Genomic DNA, 18,955 nt, shown 5'->3' on the forward strand with positions numbered 1-18,955 from the left:
ATACATTTGCGTAACGAATGGATCCGTTAGTTTAATGTGCTCAATGTTCCTATTATCCTCTGTTTGTATGTTCGGTAGCAAAATATTTGTCAAGGTTATTGCAAGTACTACGTATGAAGGTCACTTGCAGTAAGTCAAGCAACAGGGAAAAGGATACTCTAGTCCAAATGAGCATTATTGGGGATATACAGCTTTCAACGCTTTCACGAGCTTCCCAGTTCTGCAGAGCGTTACACAAGCTCCAGTTTGCTTGCCGTCTTGGGATGAAATGAAGTGACTCAGTAGCTTCGTGAAAAGTGTGGAGGGGCAACCTAGTAACCCAAAAGAAGTACCATTCACGAGACTTTTAGCCACAACCTCCCGCGCACTAATTCGCCTCCATCCCCTTTCCTTTCATTCCCTTCCTTCCTTCCATCAGCCACCATCATGCACCTGTAAGCGAATACTAAGGCGAAGGGGTTTGCGGCAGTCCAAGCATTAACAAAAGTAACTCCAGTTATGTCAAACATGCTACGCTCATTAACAATTGTTACCCTGAAAAGGAGGGTGAAGATGGACCTCGATCTTCAGAACTCAGCTACCTTACGTTTTACGCCAGTTCGAGACCTGTCAAACTGACCAAGGTCGGTAGCTTTATCGAAAAGAAGGTCGAACGCGACGTTGCAAAGAACCGAAAGCAGTATGTTTGTTTAGCCCGGACGATATTCGACAAATGCTGACACCCAAAGCGAATAGAAACAATCGAGTGTCCCTAGAAATCATAAAGGCGCTTATTCAAGCGTGCCACCGAGATCTCAACTTGTTCTCCAGATACGTTGTCAAAATCCTCAACATGACACTCAGCAAAAATGATATCGAGTTGGTCGACCTTTCGTGTGAAGCGGTAAAAACCACACATACGCGCGCGCGCCATAAACATTCCGACTTTGCTGGAGAGTTGACTAACTGGGATTGTTATAGTTTATTGTTTTTTGCGGTTACCACGATGGATCAACGCTGGGAGTTGATTCAGAGTTCACCACCGATTATGAATCTTTGATCAAGAGATTTGCAGAATTCTGCAACCAGGACTCCATCCAGTAAGAGTAAAAATTTACCCCAAGAAACCACCAGCGGTTCAATTGGATAACAATGTTATGGAGATGGCGACATATAGGCCACAGAGCATTGCAGGCAACAATCTCTTCTCCCGCAATCCATGCTTCCAACTTTAAAGTTCAACTTAATATCCTGCTTCCATCTCTTTTCAACACTTTGGCCGAATCCTCGACGGCAGCGAACGCTCTTGTCAAAGAGTAAGCATTGGATGATATTAAAAAGACGGTATCATATCTAACATTATGGTTAAAGCGATGACGCTATCGATATCCGTCAATCAACTCTCAAGAGCGACAGCGTCAACGCAAACGCAATCGAGATTATGGCTGCAAAGAGCACATCGCTTCTTTTTGGAGAATTGAACGGAGCCGCTGTCAGAACTGCTCTTAGTCCCTTGTTCTCGTATGTGTAACTTGAGCAGTAGGTAACCACAAGCTAATATAATGATTGTCTAGCTACATGGATACCAAGAAGAAATGGTGGCCACCCAACTTTGCGGTATCTCTCATGGAGCTTATCTTGAGCTCTCTCCAGACTCAGAACCGATACCTACTCATTTCCGAGATCCTGCAGCAACTGGATAGCATCAAAGGCAACAATGGAGAGACATATGTCATGAGCGACAAATTAGCATCACTCGTTTCTATTCTGGACACTATCCTCAATGCCAACATTCCGCTCGTTGGCATCTCAGTTCTCGAGGTCTTGAACTCGCTGTTCACTCACCTTGTAAAGTCACTGCAAGGTCGCCGTTTCCGCGACGAAGATCCTGATCCGTCTGATTTGGAGAGCACGTACGAATACGCCGTGCATCAAGGGTTTGCTCACAGTATCGGAGGCCTTGCATCGCAGACATATTATCCAAACCAGTTAAACGACGTTGCTGGCTACGTTGTCGCCAAGCTGCGAACTGGCACAACGCTTGAACAAGTGGAGGGCTTACCCATCTATGAATACAGACGAGTCGCTTTAAAATGTCTTGATCTGATCGTTACCACCAGCTGCGAAAATGTTAGCGACAAGACCGATGAACAGGGCGAAAGTCCTGCTGTTGCTGCTCAGTACATCAACAATGGACTCTCTTTGACGACGTGGCTACCTGCTATCGGTTTGCTTACCGACGCCACTTCAGGTAGGGTCCGATATTAAAACGTCAATTTGAAGCAAGATGCTCACAACTGTAATGTTACAGAAACAAGAGTGGAGTTTGCCGAGACATTGACGCGCTACTTGGACGCAACCACGCCCGAAGCCGATCTCTCGCCCGAGTAAGTGCCAACAAAGTGAAAAGATATAGAGGATTTACTAACGTGAAAGCAAACCTTCCAATTGATCATGTAGACCTTACCCAAAGGTGCGTAGAATCAAGACAGTTTTTCAACAAATATAAAGAGGCTAATGCGTACATTTAGCATTTGCTTACACAGCACGGCGATGTGATGTTTGTGAGCGCTGTTCATCAAACAATTATCGACTGGGTCCAGCTTCCAGACTGCAATGTTTTCGACGTAGGCGCGCTTTATACCCTTCTTTGCTCACTGACCCGTCGCTTCGGCGGTGATGGCACCGTGCGCACCGTGCCACTCGTCTTCAAGCTGCAAAATCTTGTCAAGGAAGGCAAGATTAAGCAGACTTCCAGACAGCGCGCAGTCGCTGCAGCTATCCTGGAATGGTTTGGCATGGTCGCCAAAGTGCACTTTATCGAGCGCCTTACAACTTATCTGAAGCAGGTCAAGGATGAGCGGGTTGCTCACAAGGAATACTCGCCCATCTTTTTACCGGGCGTTGCAGATACAGTAGCGCACATTCGCGAATTCGATGAACTCGAACCTGAGAACACGACGCCTGTCGACAAGTTTCTCGACCGCCACGTCATTGTGGAAATCCTTTCCAAGGATGGCCAGCTTCGCGACGAAGAGGATACGCACGGTTTGGATCTGGAAAGCAAACTTTACGTTGAATGGGGCTCGGAAGCATTTGGCAAGTTTACAACGGCACGAATGTGGATATATATTTCATTTCCCCTCCATTCTAACGATCATCTTTTACAGTCAACCAAGAACGATCGTTTAGAATTCGCTCCTCACGCGATCTCGAAGAACTCAAGCCGAAGCTTGCAACACCTTGGTCGAATGGAGACTTTACAAACGTAAGCAAGCAACTACGCCATCCTAAAACTTTTTGGTTGCTAACTCTACATCATCTAGTCCGCAAATCAACAAAGCCAAAAGAGCATAATCAATGTGGAAAGCCTAAAGGAGGCTCTAAGTAAGTGCAACAAAAGGAAAACGTATCAATTCATTGCTCACAGCCTGCAATATTTCTAGTTTCACAGCAAACGTCCCAGACATCTCCAAGTTTAAACGGCAGTGCAGAAATCGGCTCATTGCAAGCTCTGACCGAGAAGAGTCTTGCCAAGAGACCAAAGGAAATGACAAAGACTGATATCGATTCTATTCTATCTTCACTGAGCTTAGGCTCAACTAATGTTCAAAGGTAATTACGGTGGATGTGGATATTCTCTGTTTGCTTTTATCTGACCAGACATGTACAGTGCATCGCTTGTCAATCCTCCATACAAGGGATAATAATAAATCATCTAAACCTACCTACTTTGAGAAGGCAGCGTTCAATTGCAATATTTGTTATTAAAGAAAACAACAACAAGGACAACGAAGAAGGGTATACATCTGATGGAATCCAGGCCAAATTACAGTGTTTTGCCTAGCTCCATTTTCTTCTTTAATGCCCTTTCTGCACTGTACACTGCACGATCAAATAGACCAGCTACTGTAAAGATACCACCAACTATGGCGAAAACTCCGGTGATGAAACTTGCAAAGGAGGCTCGCTCTTCTCGGTAAATAATGAGCATCGGGGAGATATCCATAATAAAAAAGACTCCTACACAGGAACGTATCAGTCAATCGAGTTACGTTTGTGAATGTAGAGTTTAGATTCATACCCGGGAGACCCTGTACGTTGGATACCAACGTTCTTTCATTCTGAGTGACAGAGTATTGGTTGGTGTATGTGGGAGGGCCCGACAGCGGTTGCAGCTGCGTGGATACAATTTTCAAAAAGTATTGGTAAACAGTGCGTGCTAATAAAAGTTAACCCAGTTTAGACAAAAAGTATGCATTGCTTATATCAATGGACGATGATACTTGCTGTTATCTGTCATTTTTTCTGTGCCTGCCAGAGCATTGGTAACTGCAGATAACGCTGGATGATCGTTCACTTTCTTTCCAGTGAGCGGGTCAGGTCCGAACTTTAAGTAATGGATTGTATGCGACATATCAAATGCGTGGCCATCACTTGCTCCTTCCGTGTATTCTTTAAGGTCGTGAACGTGCATGTTTGCTTGCTGGAATGACTGACCGGGCGCAATGTGGAAATTACCGCGTACTTTATTCACTGCAATTTGGCCGTGGATGTTGCACCCTTCGTTCGATTGCTTTTCAATCTTCTCGCGCCAGCCTTCGCGTACGCATTGCTCGATATCGTCCGGGTTGGCCATACCCCATCCCATGTTGGCATATGCCTGTCGCACATCCTCGCACGTGTTGCAGCATCCATCCTCGCGAACCGCTCTCGCACCGTAGCAACTGCCGCATTCATTCTCTTGCTTTTGAAATGCAAGCTGAGCACCGTGCGTGTTGTCCCCAAGCTCTTTTGTCGCGATCAATAACATGGGCGGGTCAATATGTCGTAAGTTGCTAACACTTACTGTCTGCTTTTTCAGTGTGGATTCGCTTTCCAAAAGGATCAAGCCGTACTTTGTATACATCGTGCATGTACCCGCTTATATGTTCGCCAGAGTCATCCATAATATCGAGTGTTAACACTATTTAGAGTGTCAGTGCTTGCTTCTGGGAACAGAGCAGAAGAACAACTCTACTTACTGTGGCAAGGCATTTTTGGAAAGGTCACGTTAAAGTGTATAGTCATCTTGTCCTTGCGTCCTCTGTCCACGACAAGCTCTGGCTGCCATGTTGGTGTACGGTACGCAATGAATTCAGACATTACAAGGTATGCAATGAGCAGCGCGCTCAATACCGTAACTGCAGGAGAGAAATGGCAGGATCGTTAGGTTTCCTTGGTTGTAGCTCGTATATACTTTTGGTTGTTGGGATAGTAACCTAAAGCCCCAGATGTCGTCTTGACCCGGAAATCGTCCAGCGTTTTTGCGTAAGCATCAAATTGTCGAAATCTCACAAACAGTGAGCCTTGTTTCGCCATGGTTGTGCGGGACGGGACAAAAGGGGAAGGTTGACCTGGGATGCGGGGTACAACATTTAAAGCAATGACAGCAGCGGCGCTGCTTCAGACATTAACGGTGCAAAGTGCATCAAAATTCGATTTCGACAATGTAATATAGATTACATGGAATTATTAGCCTACAAGGCGACGGGAACGGATGGACATTGTGTTGCAAGGATAATCACTTTATGGATCTTGCTTAAACGTCATCCCGAGCACACTGCGCATGTTGTAGATTGCTTTGCAGTCCTCTTGAAGGATTCCACGGTATCCGGCGTCATGTTGGAACAAACGAACATGATCATGATCATCGAATAGGGATTTTCTTTTCCACGAAGTCGCCGTACTCGGGCACGCAAATCTCCTCAGTGTAGTCTCCTTGTAGATCCAACGTTTTGCAAACACATTTATACTGCTGCTGACCAGTAACGAGCCGAAAGATAAACATTGACGTGGCAGATGTTGCGAATATGAGCTTGGAAATATGCATAGTTTGATAGATCAAATGCATGCCCTCGTCGAAGATTAGCTATTTATATTCAACAAGACTCTGCAAAAGAAGGGTCGAGGCTGTAACCGAAATTCATTGTACTGTACTTTGCCTAACAGTCCGCCAGAATTCTTTATTGTTGAAGCCTTTTGTCCTCGTATATTTTGACAGTTCTTGTCCAATCTGCTTGCATACGTTGAGCAAAGTGAAATTAGTCGTCCAATTTTTTATGCGCCGCTATGGATTTCATATCTCCATATCGCATTCGAAAAGTCTTCAGAGAATGTTAACCGTTGGTGACAGACATTCATTCTATTCTTCTAGTCTCCTTACTGTAGAAGACTGCGTGCAATCCGCGGCGGCTGAAAGAAGATTTACTAGTTTTGGCAAGTCATTCGGATCGAACCTCAGTGCTGGGCAAAGTGATGCTGTTCTTCGGCGCAGCTATTCTCACATACGAATCCGCATGGTTCCGCGGATGTTGAGACATAACCTCAAGTATGCATTGTTGTTGCCATGTATTACTATCATATGTGACTGCCAACTCATCAGCGAATGCATCTTTCCTCCCAGAGTGATCACGTGCAACCAACAAGATCAAAAACCGAGATCAGCCGAGTGCACGATACTTATAGATCGGTTATTTTATCATAGAAGCAATAGAACATATCCCCTTTATTGTGGCTATTTTTAGCAGTGATAGAAGGGTTGTATCAGACTGTCTGTTGGGAACACCCAACGGATCACCGAAGATGTTTTTCAGAAAAGATCACTGTTTCTTCTTCCTTGTACAAAAATCACCGGCAAGAATGTATATTTCAATGATAGACCCCGGGTTTTGCAGGGATGTAGGCATATAACTCAGTTGTGCCCTGTGAGTCACTGAGAATATACTTATCTGAGGAATAGTGTAAGAAGTAACTTTTTGCCGCCCAATCGAGGCTCGTCTTATCAACGATAAGCAGGATCTACAACCAATGGAAAAACGAAACTTGGCCGATAAGATATATATACGCACACAGAGAGTGCGCCCACCCTCACAGTCCTTTGTCCACTTTGCATTCATATACCCTTCTCATGTCTTCTGATTCTTCATTTGTCATTTTCTCCGGTGGCACTGCGTGCAATCACGTTGTGAACGCCTTCCACAGTTCCCCTAGCAACGACGTATGCTATGTCCTTGGCGTCTCAGACAATGGCGGTTCTTCGGTAATTTACCGTTGATTTTTTTTACATTCTGTCCTAACATGAGTGGCAGAGTGAACTTTTGCGAGTGCTCGGTGGCCCCAGCATTGGAGATTTACGATCACGGCTTACCCGGCTCATTGATGTTGTGGAAACAGATCGAAGCAAGGAGCGGACAGCCTTGAAAGAATTGCTAAGCTACCGATTACCGGCGGATGCAAGCGAGCAAGAAGTCAAGGATGAATGGACGTCTATCGTTGAAGGACGTCATGCACTCTGGGCCAATGTTCCTGCAGAGAAACGGGAGGCCATCCGCGGGTTCTTGAATAGCTTCCACTTTGAAGTCATCAAGCGTGCGCACAAGGGATTCAACTTTCGAAATGGAAGCATTGGCAACTTCTTTTTGACAGGCGCGCGTTTGTTTTTCGGAAACTTGGAAGCAGCGCTCTTCCTGTTTTCAGCTATTACGGGTATACCGGATAGCGCCAAAGTAGTACCCGTTATCAGTACCAATCACACTGCAACGATTGCAGCGCAGCTAACCAATGGAGATACTCTCAACGGACAAAATGAAATCTCTCATCCTCCTGCTCAGAGAGTCGGTGGCAAACGCCATCCGACGCCAGGCTGCCGCTGGACTCGCCCGAACCCGATCGATGCCTTCTCACATCTCGCATTGGGCAACGAAGACGATTATCCATTGTCTCCGGAGCTCGACAAGAATGCCAACCTGATCTTTTCAAAGCACGCCGATCAGAAATTATCTTCACCCATACAACGCATCTACTACATTAACCAGTACGGCCAAGAAATATATCCATTACCAAATCCACGGGTTGTCGATCACCTGTCTTGTAAAAAGACCCTTATTTATTCCATCGGCTCACTTTACACCTCCATTGTCCCTTGTCTCATCCTCCGTAGCATCGGAAACGCCATTTGCCATTCCTCAACTCTGAAGCAAAAGATACTTTTACTCAACGGTACCAATGACCGCGAAACGGACGGTTACACAGCCATCGATTTCATCAACACAATCACTGCAGCGCTCAACCAGAGCCGCAAGGTGGATGCCCAGCGGGCATTCTATCAGGCTCTGGATGGAGCAGAGAGCGATCGTGCCAGCCTCCCCAGCATAACACCTTCATCCTCTTCATCTACAAATACAAACATTCTTCCGGGCACGCCTCCGCATGGCCACACACCACCGCATTATTTCCCACCTTTCCCTGACAACCAGTTCCAAGCCGAACCGCCGTCCTCATTTATCACTCATCTCGTATTCCTCGATAACAGCGCTGTCAAGGTCGACGTGGCAGCGGTGGAAGCTCTGAATATCCGCTGTGTGCAAATACGAGGTGCAGTCTCTAAAGATCGCGGGTATCCTATCTACAACGAAAACGTGCTAGCAGATACAATACGCCGTATATGTTCAGAAGAAGAAAAATAATATACATCGTCCAAGTATAGTAGACAGTTCACCTTGTTCTTTGTTGGTTACTGTTAGATAAACCAGTGGTAGTAGTATAACAGGAAGGATGTCTCTCGTCAGTGTTATTTTCATCATTGTGGTTGCTGCTGGGCGCTCTGAGCATTGATTGAAGAGAATCTCTACGTTCATCAACTGCTGTACTCTGAAGATCAGAATATTTCGGTGGGAAATCACTTGTTAGCATGGACGGTTGTAGACTAGATGTTGGCCGTTCTTGCATCGTCGTCGTATGCGCTCGCAGCAATGCATTTGATAAGCGTGTTACTGCATGATCGGGTAATCTGAGCGTGGAATCTGGTGGTGAGTAAGGTGGAGGATCGCCTTGTATGATGGAGTGGATAGGCCGCTCATTTCGTGCGTATGCGCGCTCTAACATTGAATCTGTACAAACAGGCAGCAATGCATGTAATCTTGCTGCTTCTCGTTTCTTCCTTCTTCTGCGTCGTATCGCAACAGCGTAACAGCTCGCAATAACCAAAAACAATACAATCGAGAATATGACTTCAAATGCAATGATATCTGCTAGTCAAAAATTGTTTAGTACACGCAAATACATTGCTGCTGGTTAGTGTATATTACGTACATCCCGGTGCTACGCCGTCGCTGGAATCCATCTCGCCTGGCAAAGGCCCATTATTTGCAGTCTTGTAATTTGAGCCTGTTGCTAGAGTCGCTGACGACGTAGGACTGCTGCCGCTGCTGTAAGGAGGTCCCCCTGAAAACGGGTGAATTATGCTTTAGTGCGATTTCTAGTAACTCTCAAGCCCTTCAGAGTAGTTAACGTATACCGTTGGAGGCTTCCATTGTTTTGGAAAGAGGAAGAAAAGAGAAAATGTGTGTGAAAAGCGCAAGAAAGAAAAGATGTCAGGAGGGAGGAACCCTCTTGGCAAAACGATATCGTTCATTAAGGCTGATGTATACTTTTCTGCAGTCTTGATTGGGCGTGCATCTTCATCGTTTCATATTATTTCTGGAGGCGCAAAATTGAATGTGGAGCATGGAAAAAATGACACATGCACAGAGCATGGTTACGTAATCCTAAAGAGAAAGAAAAAAGAAGAGTCCAATCCCGTTTCTTTCCTTCCTCTTCCCAGTATTTTGACGCTATCTTTATGGGCTGCGCAAACAAAATCATTGACACGTGGCACAGCGCCCAGTGTAGTGCTGTTGCACAAACAATGCCTTGTGACAACGATCTCTTGTGTGACGAAGATGGCGCGAGCCAGTTCATCATTCCGACACTCTTGTCCTCTCTCGATGATAGCATACAGCAGCAACACATTTTTCTGGAATCAACAAGCCAGAATGGACCGTCTCAACTCATTCAACAAATCGTGCCTTCGTCGTACCCAATGGAAGGAGACGCCTTTGGCAACAATGCGCCGCAGTATGATGCAGCAGCAGCAGTGGTACCGCCGCCGCCGCCACCGCCCGAGCCAGCCCTCGGCGTTCAAGATTTTAGCATTTTCACCGACGATCCCGTCGTGCTTGACGAGCAACCATTGACAGTCGGAAACAAGCGAGCATTAGATAGCAACGATGTCTTCGCAGGCACTCAAATCCAGCCAAGGTTTGGGTTATGATACACGCAAATAGCCAGCAACATCAAGGTACTAACCTGATTGAATAGAGAGAGTGTACTTGAGGGAATCGAAGAATTGGTCCTTTCAATTATTCAAAAAATGGCTATCGGATTACCGCTAGAGCTGCCCAGCTTCTCACGTCAAGCAAAGAGCAGTCAGGATAGAGCCAAAAGGTAAATGTATATCTTGCAAATGACTCCTCGGCAAGCTTGTTTGTAATCCATCATCTGTTGTTGTTAGGTCGCGCAAAAATGCATCTGAAAATGCTGTACCATCCGTCTCTACACAGGAGCTGCAGCAACAGTCTGTGAACTCTTCCAGCACCGCAGATGCTGTTTCCTCTTTACCATCATCCTCGTCGCTTCCTTCGTCGTCGTCTGCGGCCTCATCGTCTACATCGTCCTCTACTACTAGTCGAAACGCTAGAGCACTCGTACTTAACGGTCCACAGTCAGCAAGAACATTTGGTATAGGATTCCTCAAATGTTATATACGTATACACGTTTGCGTACTCAAGTATTTTCTATTTGTCCATAGCGCGATATTTACGAGTCATGGAAATTATCCACGAAGCACTATGTAGTAACGTGATGGTATCCAAAAGAGATATATTTTATCGAGACGTTACGCTCTTTGGAACACAAAGATCTGTTGACAAGGTGCGTTTGTGAATCAGATACATAGATGGAGGTCTACAATTGATATTCACTGACATTTATGTAACAACAGATAATAGACGATCTGTCGTGTCATTTTAACGTTCCACGTTCCTGTCTCAACGTGGCAAGTATCATCTATATTGCAAATGCTATTGAGTATTTACATCTAACGCCTCCATGTTCAGACAGCTGCGTCTAAAGGCCTCATGTTTGGTGCGGCAAAGATCGTCCTTAAAAATGGAAGGACCATTGACTGCATCGCGGATACGTTCACGGACGACGAATATTGCAGCGATGAGCAGGTCAAAGCGATTGTGATGGATAAAAGTTTATGTTGCTGACATTCAGTACACTTTTAGGGTGTCTTGATACCACCTACGAGCCAAATAACAAAAGTAGAATGTCAAGCAGATTTTGTTCTCGTCATTGAAAAAGAGGTTAGGTTTCAGGGGACACAGGTGCGGTGCAATCACTAACTGTCGCCTTGCAGGCAAGTTTTCGTCACCTCATCTCCACTGGTTTTCATTATCTATTTCCACGGTGTATTTTAATTACTGTGAGTACAATAATATCATTATTTTATTGTCACGGTGAGTTTGTATTGATTTCTTAAACTTCTCATATAGGGTCGAGGATATCCGGTATTATTTTTTGGAGGATAAAGGAAGAATACAATCTAACGCAAATCTTGCAGGATATTGCCACTCGGCATATGATCAAGTATATTTCGCTACAAAACAAGCAAATGCCTATTCTCGCGTTAGTGGATGGTGATATATACGGCCTCGATATCTATGCAGTTTACAAATGGGGCAGCCATGTAAGCGGATGGAAACCAACGCCGAGTAACATGCTAACTTATGCTGTATCCGATTTCAAGGCCCAAGCCTTTGATGCCCCGAACCTTGCCGTGAGGGATATCCAACTTCTCGGATTATGCTCAAAGGACAAATCACGGTAGGCAACGCTGTAATTTTTGCGAAACAAAAGTATGTACTGATCCCTTGGCACGTAGATTTCGGCTTCCTGCAACATGTTTTATTTCTTTGACACCGAGAGACCGTCGCAAAGCAATCTGCATGATTACCAAGCGATCCGAAACTTTTGCATCTGCCTCCGACGGCGCAATGCTGCAAGAGAATTGGATCGACGGGACATTTGACATGGAAGATGATCACAAGACTTTTGTGTAAGCGAGCTTAAAAATTTCGCGTTGCACGGCAGCACGCGTTATTCTGACAATGGTTCTAGGTCGGAAGTGGTATCCATATTGCACAGAAACATGAAGTGTGAGCTGCAGAGTCTGTGCTCAGAAAGCCAATTCGGAATGATGAATTACGTGCGGTGCAAGGTGAATGAATTGCTGGAGAAACGACGACGAAGCGGCATGTCTGCATATTAAAGATCAGACATGTACCCCCTTCCTCCCTCATCTCCTCGGTGTCACTAACCCTTTCTCCGCCGCTTGTAAAACGACATGAGTTTCAGTAAGAGTATAGATAGAGACCTTGCTAAATAAATGTATCGTGCTAATCTTGCAAATCGCAACATAAGATCTGCGTATTGCGTGTGTGGTATGCCGACCTCCAATAGTACTACACCTTGGCTTCTAATCCAGTCTCCTCTTCCTTGTCTGTGACGTAGATGGTGGGCCTTCCAGCCCGAGGCAAAACCTACATTTCACAGAAAGGTAACACTTGAACTTGCGTAAATCTTACGACCGTTGAGTCTAATCAGATTCCTCGCTCAGTTTGCCGATATTTGACGTGGCTTGGTATCAAAACCAAAGTATTCAATGTCGGCAACTATCGACGCAAATTGCACGGCGCCAGTCTTCCGCACACGTTTTTCGACCCTCACAATCCTATTGGCGAGCAGCACCGAAGGGAAGCTGCAGCTGCAGCATTGGAAGACATGTTGCAATGGTACGAGACCGAGCAGGGGATCGTCGGTATCTACGACGCGACGAACAGCACGTATCAGCGGCGAAAGTGGTTGCACGACGAGCTGACAAAACGTGATATCCTCGTGCTATTCATCGAGTCAATTTGCCAGGACGAGACGCTGATCTTGAATAACATCAAGGACGTCAAATTATCGTCGCCCGATTATGTCAACATGGATCCCGACGACGCCGCGGTTGATTTCCGAGCACGCATCGATCACTATCAAGAACTATACCAGACAATTACTGAAGAGGACTTTACATACATTAAGCTCATCAATGTCGGTAGCCAGGTCATCATCAACATGATTCAAGGATATCTTGAGTCTAGGATTGTCTATTATCTCATGAATCTCCACATAGCGCCGAGAAAAATTTATATGAGTCGAGTAAGCAGCAGCTTTGTATTACCTGTAAACTCCTCCGCTCACGAACTTGCTAGCACGGCGAATCCATGTACAACTTGCACGGAAAAATTGGTGGCGATTCAGAGTTATCTCCAAGAGGTCGTCTTTATGCACAGGAGCTACCTAAGCTGATCAGAGAAAACCTCGGTGATCAGCCATTGACTGTGTGGACATCAACGATGAAACGTACTATACAGACTGGCGAGTTGCTTCCGTACCCAAAACTACAATGGAAAGCATTGGATGAACTCGATGCTGGTGTATGTGACGGCATGACATATGAAGAGATTGAGGAAAAGTATCCAGAGGACTTTGCAAATCGAGATGAAGACAAGTTTAATTACAGATATAGAGGAGGCGAGGTTAGTTAGGAAACAGTGTGTTTACAGGCAGAAGTTAATTAACCATACAGCTTTGTATATATAGTCTTACAGAGACGTCGTGCTTCGTTTAGAACCCATTATCATGGCATTGGAGCGACATGAAAATATCTTAATCATTGGTCATCAAGCAATTCTGCGTTGTATTTATGCATACTTTATGAATAAGACAAGCGAGGAACTTCCGTATATCAAGATACCTCTGCATACAGTCATCGAACTTACTCCCAAAGCATATGGATGTGAGGAGAAGAGATTCAAAGGCAAGTATCAGTGTGAGTCATCCTTTGTCATTTGAATATGCTGACTAACCATCGTGCACAACAGTCCACATTGATGCTGTCGACACGCACCGTCCAAAACCTACAAAGACGGCAACATCCAAGAGTGCAACCGGTATCCCGAGCAGCGCGCAGACCAAGAAGAATGACAATTTGTCCGTGAAACTTCCTGCTGGTGCAAGTGGAGAAATTGTCAAGGATGCCATGAGCCCAATATTACCGATCAGCCCTAGGCTCTATCCTGGAGGTGGTGCCACAGTCAAGGAACCTGGCAAACCAAATCTCCAGCGTGCTGCAACGACGTCTCAGGCGCTCAAAGGCGCTGCAGCGGCAGCGGCAGCATCGTCGTCGGACAATGAGATGACCTCATTGGACCTTGGCGACGCCGCATTAAAAGAGAAATAATAAATAAATCACTAACATACTAAAGAAACAGCATTTTGTTTTATCGACTATTCCTGATTTGCTACTAAGATCAGAAATGTCAACAGACATTGGCATCATTTTTCCAGGAGTTTCTATACTGAAAAAGCGTCATCATGGAGAAAGATCAATGATACAACGGGGAAGGTGCTGATGGCTGAACACTTATCTCACGCTCTGCCTCATACACCTAAATTTAGGCGAACGCAGGTCTGAATTAACCGCAATTCGACGGCGCTGTGCTTGCGGGTGCAAAACCGCCAGAGAATGGATGTTTATGAAGGTCGAGCGAATAGCACAACGCCTCGAATTTCACTGAAAATATTCCCCAAACGTCGAATTCCTCTTGAAATTTATTGAACCTAGCACGCGAAAAGATACAACGCTTTGTGCAACTTCCTTCTTTGCTGCTCGATTTCCTTTTGGATCGCTCTGCATGCATATAGAAGCTTCGAAAGACGAATCAACGGGAGTTTCTTTTGATATTTGCTTTAGTATTTCGTCTCCAACTTAATGTTATACTTCCAAAATACTGCACTGCGCCAATGATGTCGCAATCATTGTGGTGAAACCGATCCTTTCCGACGTTCCAGCAGACTATGCATCTATAACAGTCCCAATGCGTACGTATTGCATGTCACACTGCGGTATATTATCATCGAGTGCTGTCAGTTGATATATATATTACAAAATAGGTTGCATTCTCGATAACACTGGGTGGTTATCGAGATCATATTTTCATTTCATTGCTGTTATAATCTTGAGCAGACGCTTATTTTGATAGCCGACTTTGTACATCATCCTATTCTCACATTCGGATTGTTCTCGCTTACAATGCCTAATCTTAAGACTACGGCTCTGGAACCCGGACAAAGATGGCGAGCTGCATGATACAGCAGCGATGATTCAGACACCATAGACCCTGTTGCATGTATGCTTCCCTATCCCCAATATGGACGTATCTTCAAAACCGCAAGTAATCAATAAGGTGTATCCAATGACATAGAGATATTATCCCCTGCTGTTAACGATGGAACCTGGAACCTCGATGGCGGATGCATAGCGAGATTTTGCATAATTCGGAGTCTCGATGGCGGATACAAATCCAGCGTTGGGGAGAGACACGCGAGTCTGTTTCGACACGATGCACTATCCAAAGTATACTTTTGAACACCTACAAAATTGGCTTAGAGGTAAGCACGTTCCGTCAAAGTTCCCGGAGGAAGATCGAAAGCTCCAAATAGCGTTGTACTTACACTACAACACAGAAAGATTCGTAGGCCTTACATGTCACTGCGCCGGTTCACAAAAAGATATTGTAGTGTGAAACAACATTCGAAGTTCCCGGGACGTAAAGCACTGTCTCTGATAACAGAAAATCTTTTTTTGAGGTACCTATAAAATGAGCAACCCCCGTACATTACCTTTTTCTCTTCATCTTTTACAAAAATAATGAAGAGAGATGATATGGTAAGCTAGAACATCAAATCTTCTAAGATTGCAAACGATTGACAATCGTTGATGCAGATTGAAGCATGTTTATATATACCTCTTGACCGAATTATGCATGCAGCTTCTCTGTGCTCTGGCGTCTTTCTCTGGGTTGTCTGTCAAAATCTTACTCATATTCTATGGCGTGCGTAAGGCGTGACAAGTATTTTTTGCTTGCAAGTGCATATCATTCTTCTATCCAAGCAAGACTCCCCTCTTACGTAGAAGCAACCCTCCGTCCCGGGTGGTACTTGCTGGTGCGCCGCCTCCTTCAAAAATGTATTTTTCTATACATTGTCTTTTCCCCTTTGCCCGCTCCGACACGATGCGTGGTCCCGCTTAAAGCGGGAGAACAATAAACTTGCTTGCAGTACATTTATCCATTCAAAAAAAAATGCCAACAGCCGTAGACAATGCGAGTGACACTATCCAACCTTCTTCTTCTTCACCACATACTATTTATCGACAAGACGTAATCAACTGCTCGTTCTCTTCTTGGTACAAAGAGTTTCGAAATGTTACGTTCCGATCAAAGATCTATGCATTGCCTCCAACCTTCATTGATTACCTCAATGCCGACAATATATATCTTCCAGACGACGGGTATGTTCTTTATAGTATCAACAAGAGCGATCGGACTGATCGTTTTGTAAAGGCAACCACGAACCGCAGACGAAGACGCTACAGAGTTTTCTGACGAAGACGACGAGGACGACGAAGGAGATATCAACAAAGTATGAATGGTTTTCATACTCGATATATACAGATATGCTAAGGATTATCATCAGAAACCAAACTTTCCAGAAATTGAGCAATTTATCCGGGATTCTATCCGGCAACTCGGTGGGGCCGTTATACCAAAGCTGAACTGGAGCTCGCCCAAGGCAAGTCGGGCAGAAAAGTCGAGATGCCCGAGAATAAAAGGCTGACAATGTGTCTAAAAAAGGATGCAGCTTGGATATCAGCAACACAGTCGCTCAAATGCACGTCGCCTTTTGACGTATTTTTGCTGCTAAAATCATCTGATTTCATTAACCACGATCTCAACTTTGCATTCGAGCATTGCAGCGAGCAAGAACCGATTGCATTTGACCTTATACTGCGAGAATGGCGAGATTTGCAGCCTTCCATGGAATTTCGAGTCTTTGTCAAGGACCGAGCGATCATTGGGATTTCTCAGCGAGATCCGACGTATTATGAATTTATGAACGATGTGAAAGAGGACATTGAAGATATGATTTACGATTTCTTTGAGGATGTCGTTCGAGACAAATTCCCAAGTCAAAACTGTAAGTTCCTGCTGGATTGCTTCATCGCCCGTGGCTGACGTCTTGTTATTACTCGCAGATGCCTTTGACGTATACGTAGATCGCGATCGATGCAAGGTGTGGTTGATGGACTTCAACCCGTTTTCACCAGCGACGGATGCGCTCCTGTACACGTGGGAGGAATTGAGACAATGTACGCGGTCGATAAAAAGGATAACTCATTATTTGGCTTTCTAATATATTTGTGCATAGTTGGCGATGACTCTGAAGCAGAAATTCGGATCGTAGAAACACAAACTGCGAACAGTGCGCCGCGATTCGCGACAAACATGGTTCCCAAAGATGTCGTGGATTTATCGGACGGGAGAACCGTTGCAGAATTCGCAGAAGAGTTTCAACGTGCAATGGCATTGGCAGGACAAAGCGACAGTGACAGCGATGATGATACTGACGATCATAGATAATAAAACCATCTTTGAGAAACATCGCCTTCTCTTTTTTATTGTTGTTGTTTCGGAAGCCATTTTTGAGGATGGCGATTGTACATTGGCCAAGGCGGCAGCACCAACTGTCAAACAAATAATGAGTTACTACCAGCTTTCACCCCTTCAAAGTTTACAAACTTGCCAACGCTGCAAGACCGAGGGCTCCTGCAAATACAAGCATTGTTGTCTGCAGGGACTGTGTAGCGTAGCCCGCGACGAAACCGACCACCTATACACACGGGCGTCAAGCGAAAAGAAAGAATCTCTTGGTGTTAGAATAAAATTACCGCAGATGTACCGACAATGCCGTGCGTGAGGCGATCAGCTAGATGTTGTCCTTCGAAATCCTTAAGCAGGTTCAAAGTTTAGCAAAGTATTTGGTGGGATTTAGGTATGCGATGGAGTGCTTACGATGGTGCATTCTAATAGATCGGGTATTCCCATTATGCAGTTTTGACGAGAGAAAGAGCGGAGACCAAGTCGCGCCATCCGGATCAGGTCGTGTCACCCCTTAATTACATCCGTTGTTCCTATCTTTATATTAAAAAAAAAAAAATCTAAGTTCAATTACAAACAAGGAAATACAGGAATGAATAGGAAGAAGTCAAGAGCGAGTAGCAAATGTAGTTGATTGGGAAAAGAGAATTCATTAAGAGCATTACGTTAGTACTTGCGCTACTGCTGCGTAATCATAATTTATACTTACACCCCGAAGGGTAATCCTCGAATTCACGAGGGACCAGACCGCGCACTTAGTACTTCTGTATCAGCTTGTACCCACAAAGCAAACTAGTAGACATTCTTTGTACCCGTGGGGTCGGTCTGTTAAAATAAAGAAGCACGACAGAGGACTTGAAGTGATGCATCGCAGTAGAATAGACGATGGAGAGGCGCGAAACAGTTGATGTTGGAGGTGGCGGGTCAGGACAGAGGTCATGTCGGCTACGGAGTTAAGCGTCAGAAATCGTACTGCACCTCGAGAGAGCAGCCAACCTACCGGGATGTTTGAGAGAACAAAACCCCAAAAAACAAGATTTTGGATCCAGGTCCCTTTTTATATTCGCAGCTGTGTGATTCAATGCATTAGTTGACGCGTTCCTGCAGTCTTTGAATGTTTATACATGGATTACGTTCGTAATAGGATCATATTCCTGAAGGTTAGGTTACGTTGGAGGCATCAATGTACGTCGAGGAAGATAACTAGAATAATACCAATCTCGTTACCTGTATTAGATAGAAGATAATGAAGTGCCTCATCTACATCATACTACGTATAAATTGTACAGAAAAGATCTAAAGGTTTGCTTTAGTTTCTTGGAAATATTTAGGATGCATTTAAAGAAAGCAACAAAAAAAGTGCACCAATGTTCGGGGCAAAGGTGCAGGATCTCGTGTAAAATCACGTCTTAAGCAAGATACAAACCTATGATGCACAGTCTTGCCATACAGCTATCAATCTATACGGAAGTATGATTGAATATACAAGATATTTGATTCCGCTAACA

The 18,955-nt window shown here is 44.8% G+C and overlaps 7 protein-coding genes across 7 annotated transcripts; 4 read left to right on the forward strand and 3 right to left on the reverse strand.

Annotated features, from left to right (window-relative positions):
* Positions 1–426: 426 nt before the first annotated feature.
* VTP01DRAFT_36 (uncharacterized protein) lies at positions 427–3,686 on the forward strand (the record flags this gene model as incomplete). Its single annotated transcript, XM_069382188.1, has 14 exons — positions 427–434; positions 497–679; positions 736–883; positions 961–1,079; positions 1,143–1,295; positions 1,351–1,500; positions 1,554–2,230; positions 2,291–2,366; positions 2,440–2,452; positions 2,511–3,078; positions 3,150–3,247; positions 3,306–3,366; positions 3,426–3,594; positions 3,653–3,686. 14 exons carry the CDS (start codon positions 427–429, stop codon positions 3,684–3,686), a joined length of 2,457 nt encoding a protein of 818 aa, XP_069244456.1.
* Positions 3,687–3,808: 122 nt separating this feature from the next.
* Positions 3,809–5,340, reverse strand: VTP01DRAFT_37 (uncharacterized protein; the record flags this gene model as incomplete). The annotated part of the gene is made up of 6 exons (XM_069382299.1): positions 3,809–4,002; positions 4,064–4,201; positions 4,270–4,770; positions 4,829–4,945; positions 5,004–5,162; positions 5,241–5,340. The coding sequence occupies 6 exons, from the start codon at positions 5,338–5,340 to the stop codon at positions 3,809–3,811; spliced, it is 1,209 nt and encodes a 402-aa protein (XP_069244457.1).
* A 1,588-nt stretch (positions 5,341–6,928) lies between these two features.
* On the forward strand, positions 6,929–8,486 carry VTP01DRAFT_38 (uncharacterized protein; the record flags this gene model as incomplete). Its single annotated transcript, XM_069382410.1, has 2 exons — positions 6,929–7,060; positions 7,110–8,486. 2 exons carry the CDS (start codon positions 6,929–6,931, stop codon positions 8,484–8,486), a joined length of 1,509 nt encoding a protein of 502 aa, XP_069244458.1.
* Positions 8,487–8,514: 28 nt separating this feature from the next.
* VTP01DRAFT_39 (uncharacterized protein) lies at positions 8,515–9,332 on the reverse strand (the record flags this gene model as incomplete). Its single annotated transcript, XM_069382521.1, has 3 exons — positions 8,515–9,047; positions 9,112–9,243; positions 9,317–9,332. 3 exons carry the CDS (start codon positions 9,330–9,332, stop codon positions 8,515–8,517), a joined length of 681 nt encoding a protein of 226 aa, XP_069244459.1.
* Positions 9,333–9,640: 308 nt separating this feature from the next.
* Positions 9,641–14,188, forward strand: VTP01DRAFT_40 (uncharacterized protein; the record flags this gene model as incomplete). The annotated part of the gene is made up of 14 exons (XM_069382633.1): positions 9,641–10,098; positions 10,159–10,284; positions 10,352–10,578; positions 10,649–10,770; positions 10,848–10,898; positions 10,956–11,072; positions 11,130–11,228; positions 11,465–11,727; positions 11,786–11,959; positions 12,022–12,121; positions 12,508–13,104; positions 13,239–13,484; positions 13,549–13,777; positions 13,830–14,188. 14 exons carry the CDS (start codon positions 9,641–9,643, stop codon positions 14,186–14,188), a joined length of 3,168 nt encoding a protein of 1,055 aa, XP_069244460.1.
* Positions 14,189–16,091: 1,903 nt separating this feature from the next.
* On the forward strand, positions 16,092–17,429 carry VTP01DRAFT_41 (uncharacterized protein; the record flags this gene model as incomplete). The annotated part of the gene is made up of 6 exons (XM_069382744.1): positions 16,092–16,300; positions 16,353–16,431; positions 16,486–16,581; positions 16,644–16,986; positions 17,045–17,158; positions 17,218–17,429. 6 exons carry the CDS (start codon positions 16,092–16,094, stop codon positions 17,427–17,429), a joined length of 1,053 nt encoding a protein of 350 aa, XP_069244461.1.
* Positions 17,430–17,464: 35 nt separating this feature from the next.
* Positions 17,465–17,894, reverse strand: VTP01DRAFT_42 (uncharacterized protein; the record flags this gene model as incomplete). Its single annotated transcript, XM_069382855.1, has 4 exons — positions 17,465–17,533; positions 17,593–17,679; positions 17,738–17,797; positions 17,862–17,894. 4 exons carry the CDS (start codon positions 17,892–17,894, stop codon positions 17,465–17,467), a joined length of 249 nt encoding a protein of 82 aa, XP_069244462.1.
* Positions 17,895–18,955: the final 1,061 nt, after the last annotated feature.

This window comes from Rhizomucor pusillus (assembly GCF_041956525.1).
Source record: "Rhizomucor pusillus strain CBS 183.67 unplaced genomic scaffold VTP01scaffold_1, whole genome shotgun sequence".
Taxonomy (NCBI): domain Eukaryota; kingdom Fungi; phylum Mucoromycota; class Mucoromycetes; order Mucorales; family Lichtheimiaceae; genus Rhizomucor; species Rhizomucor pusillus.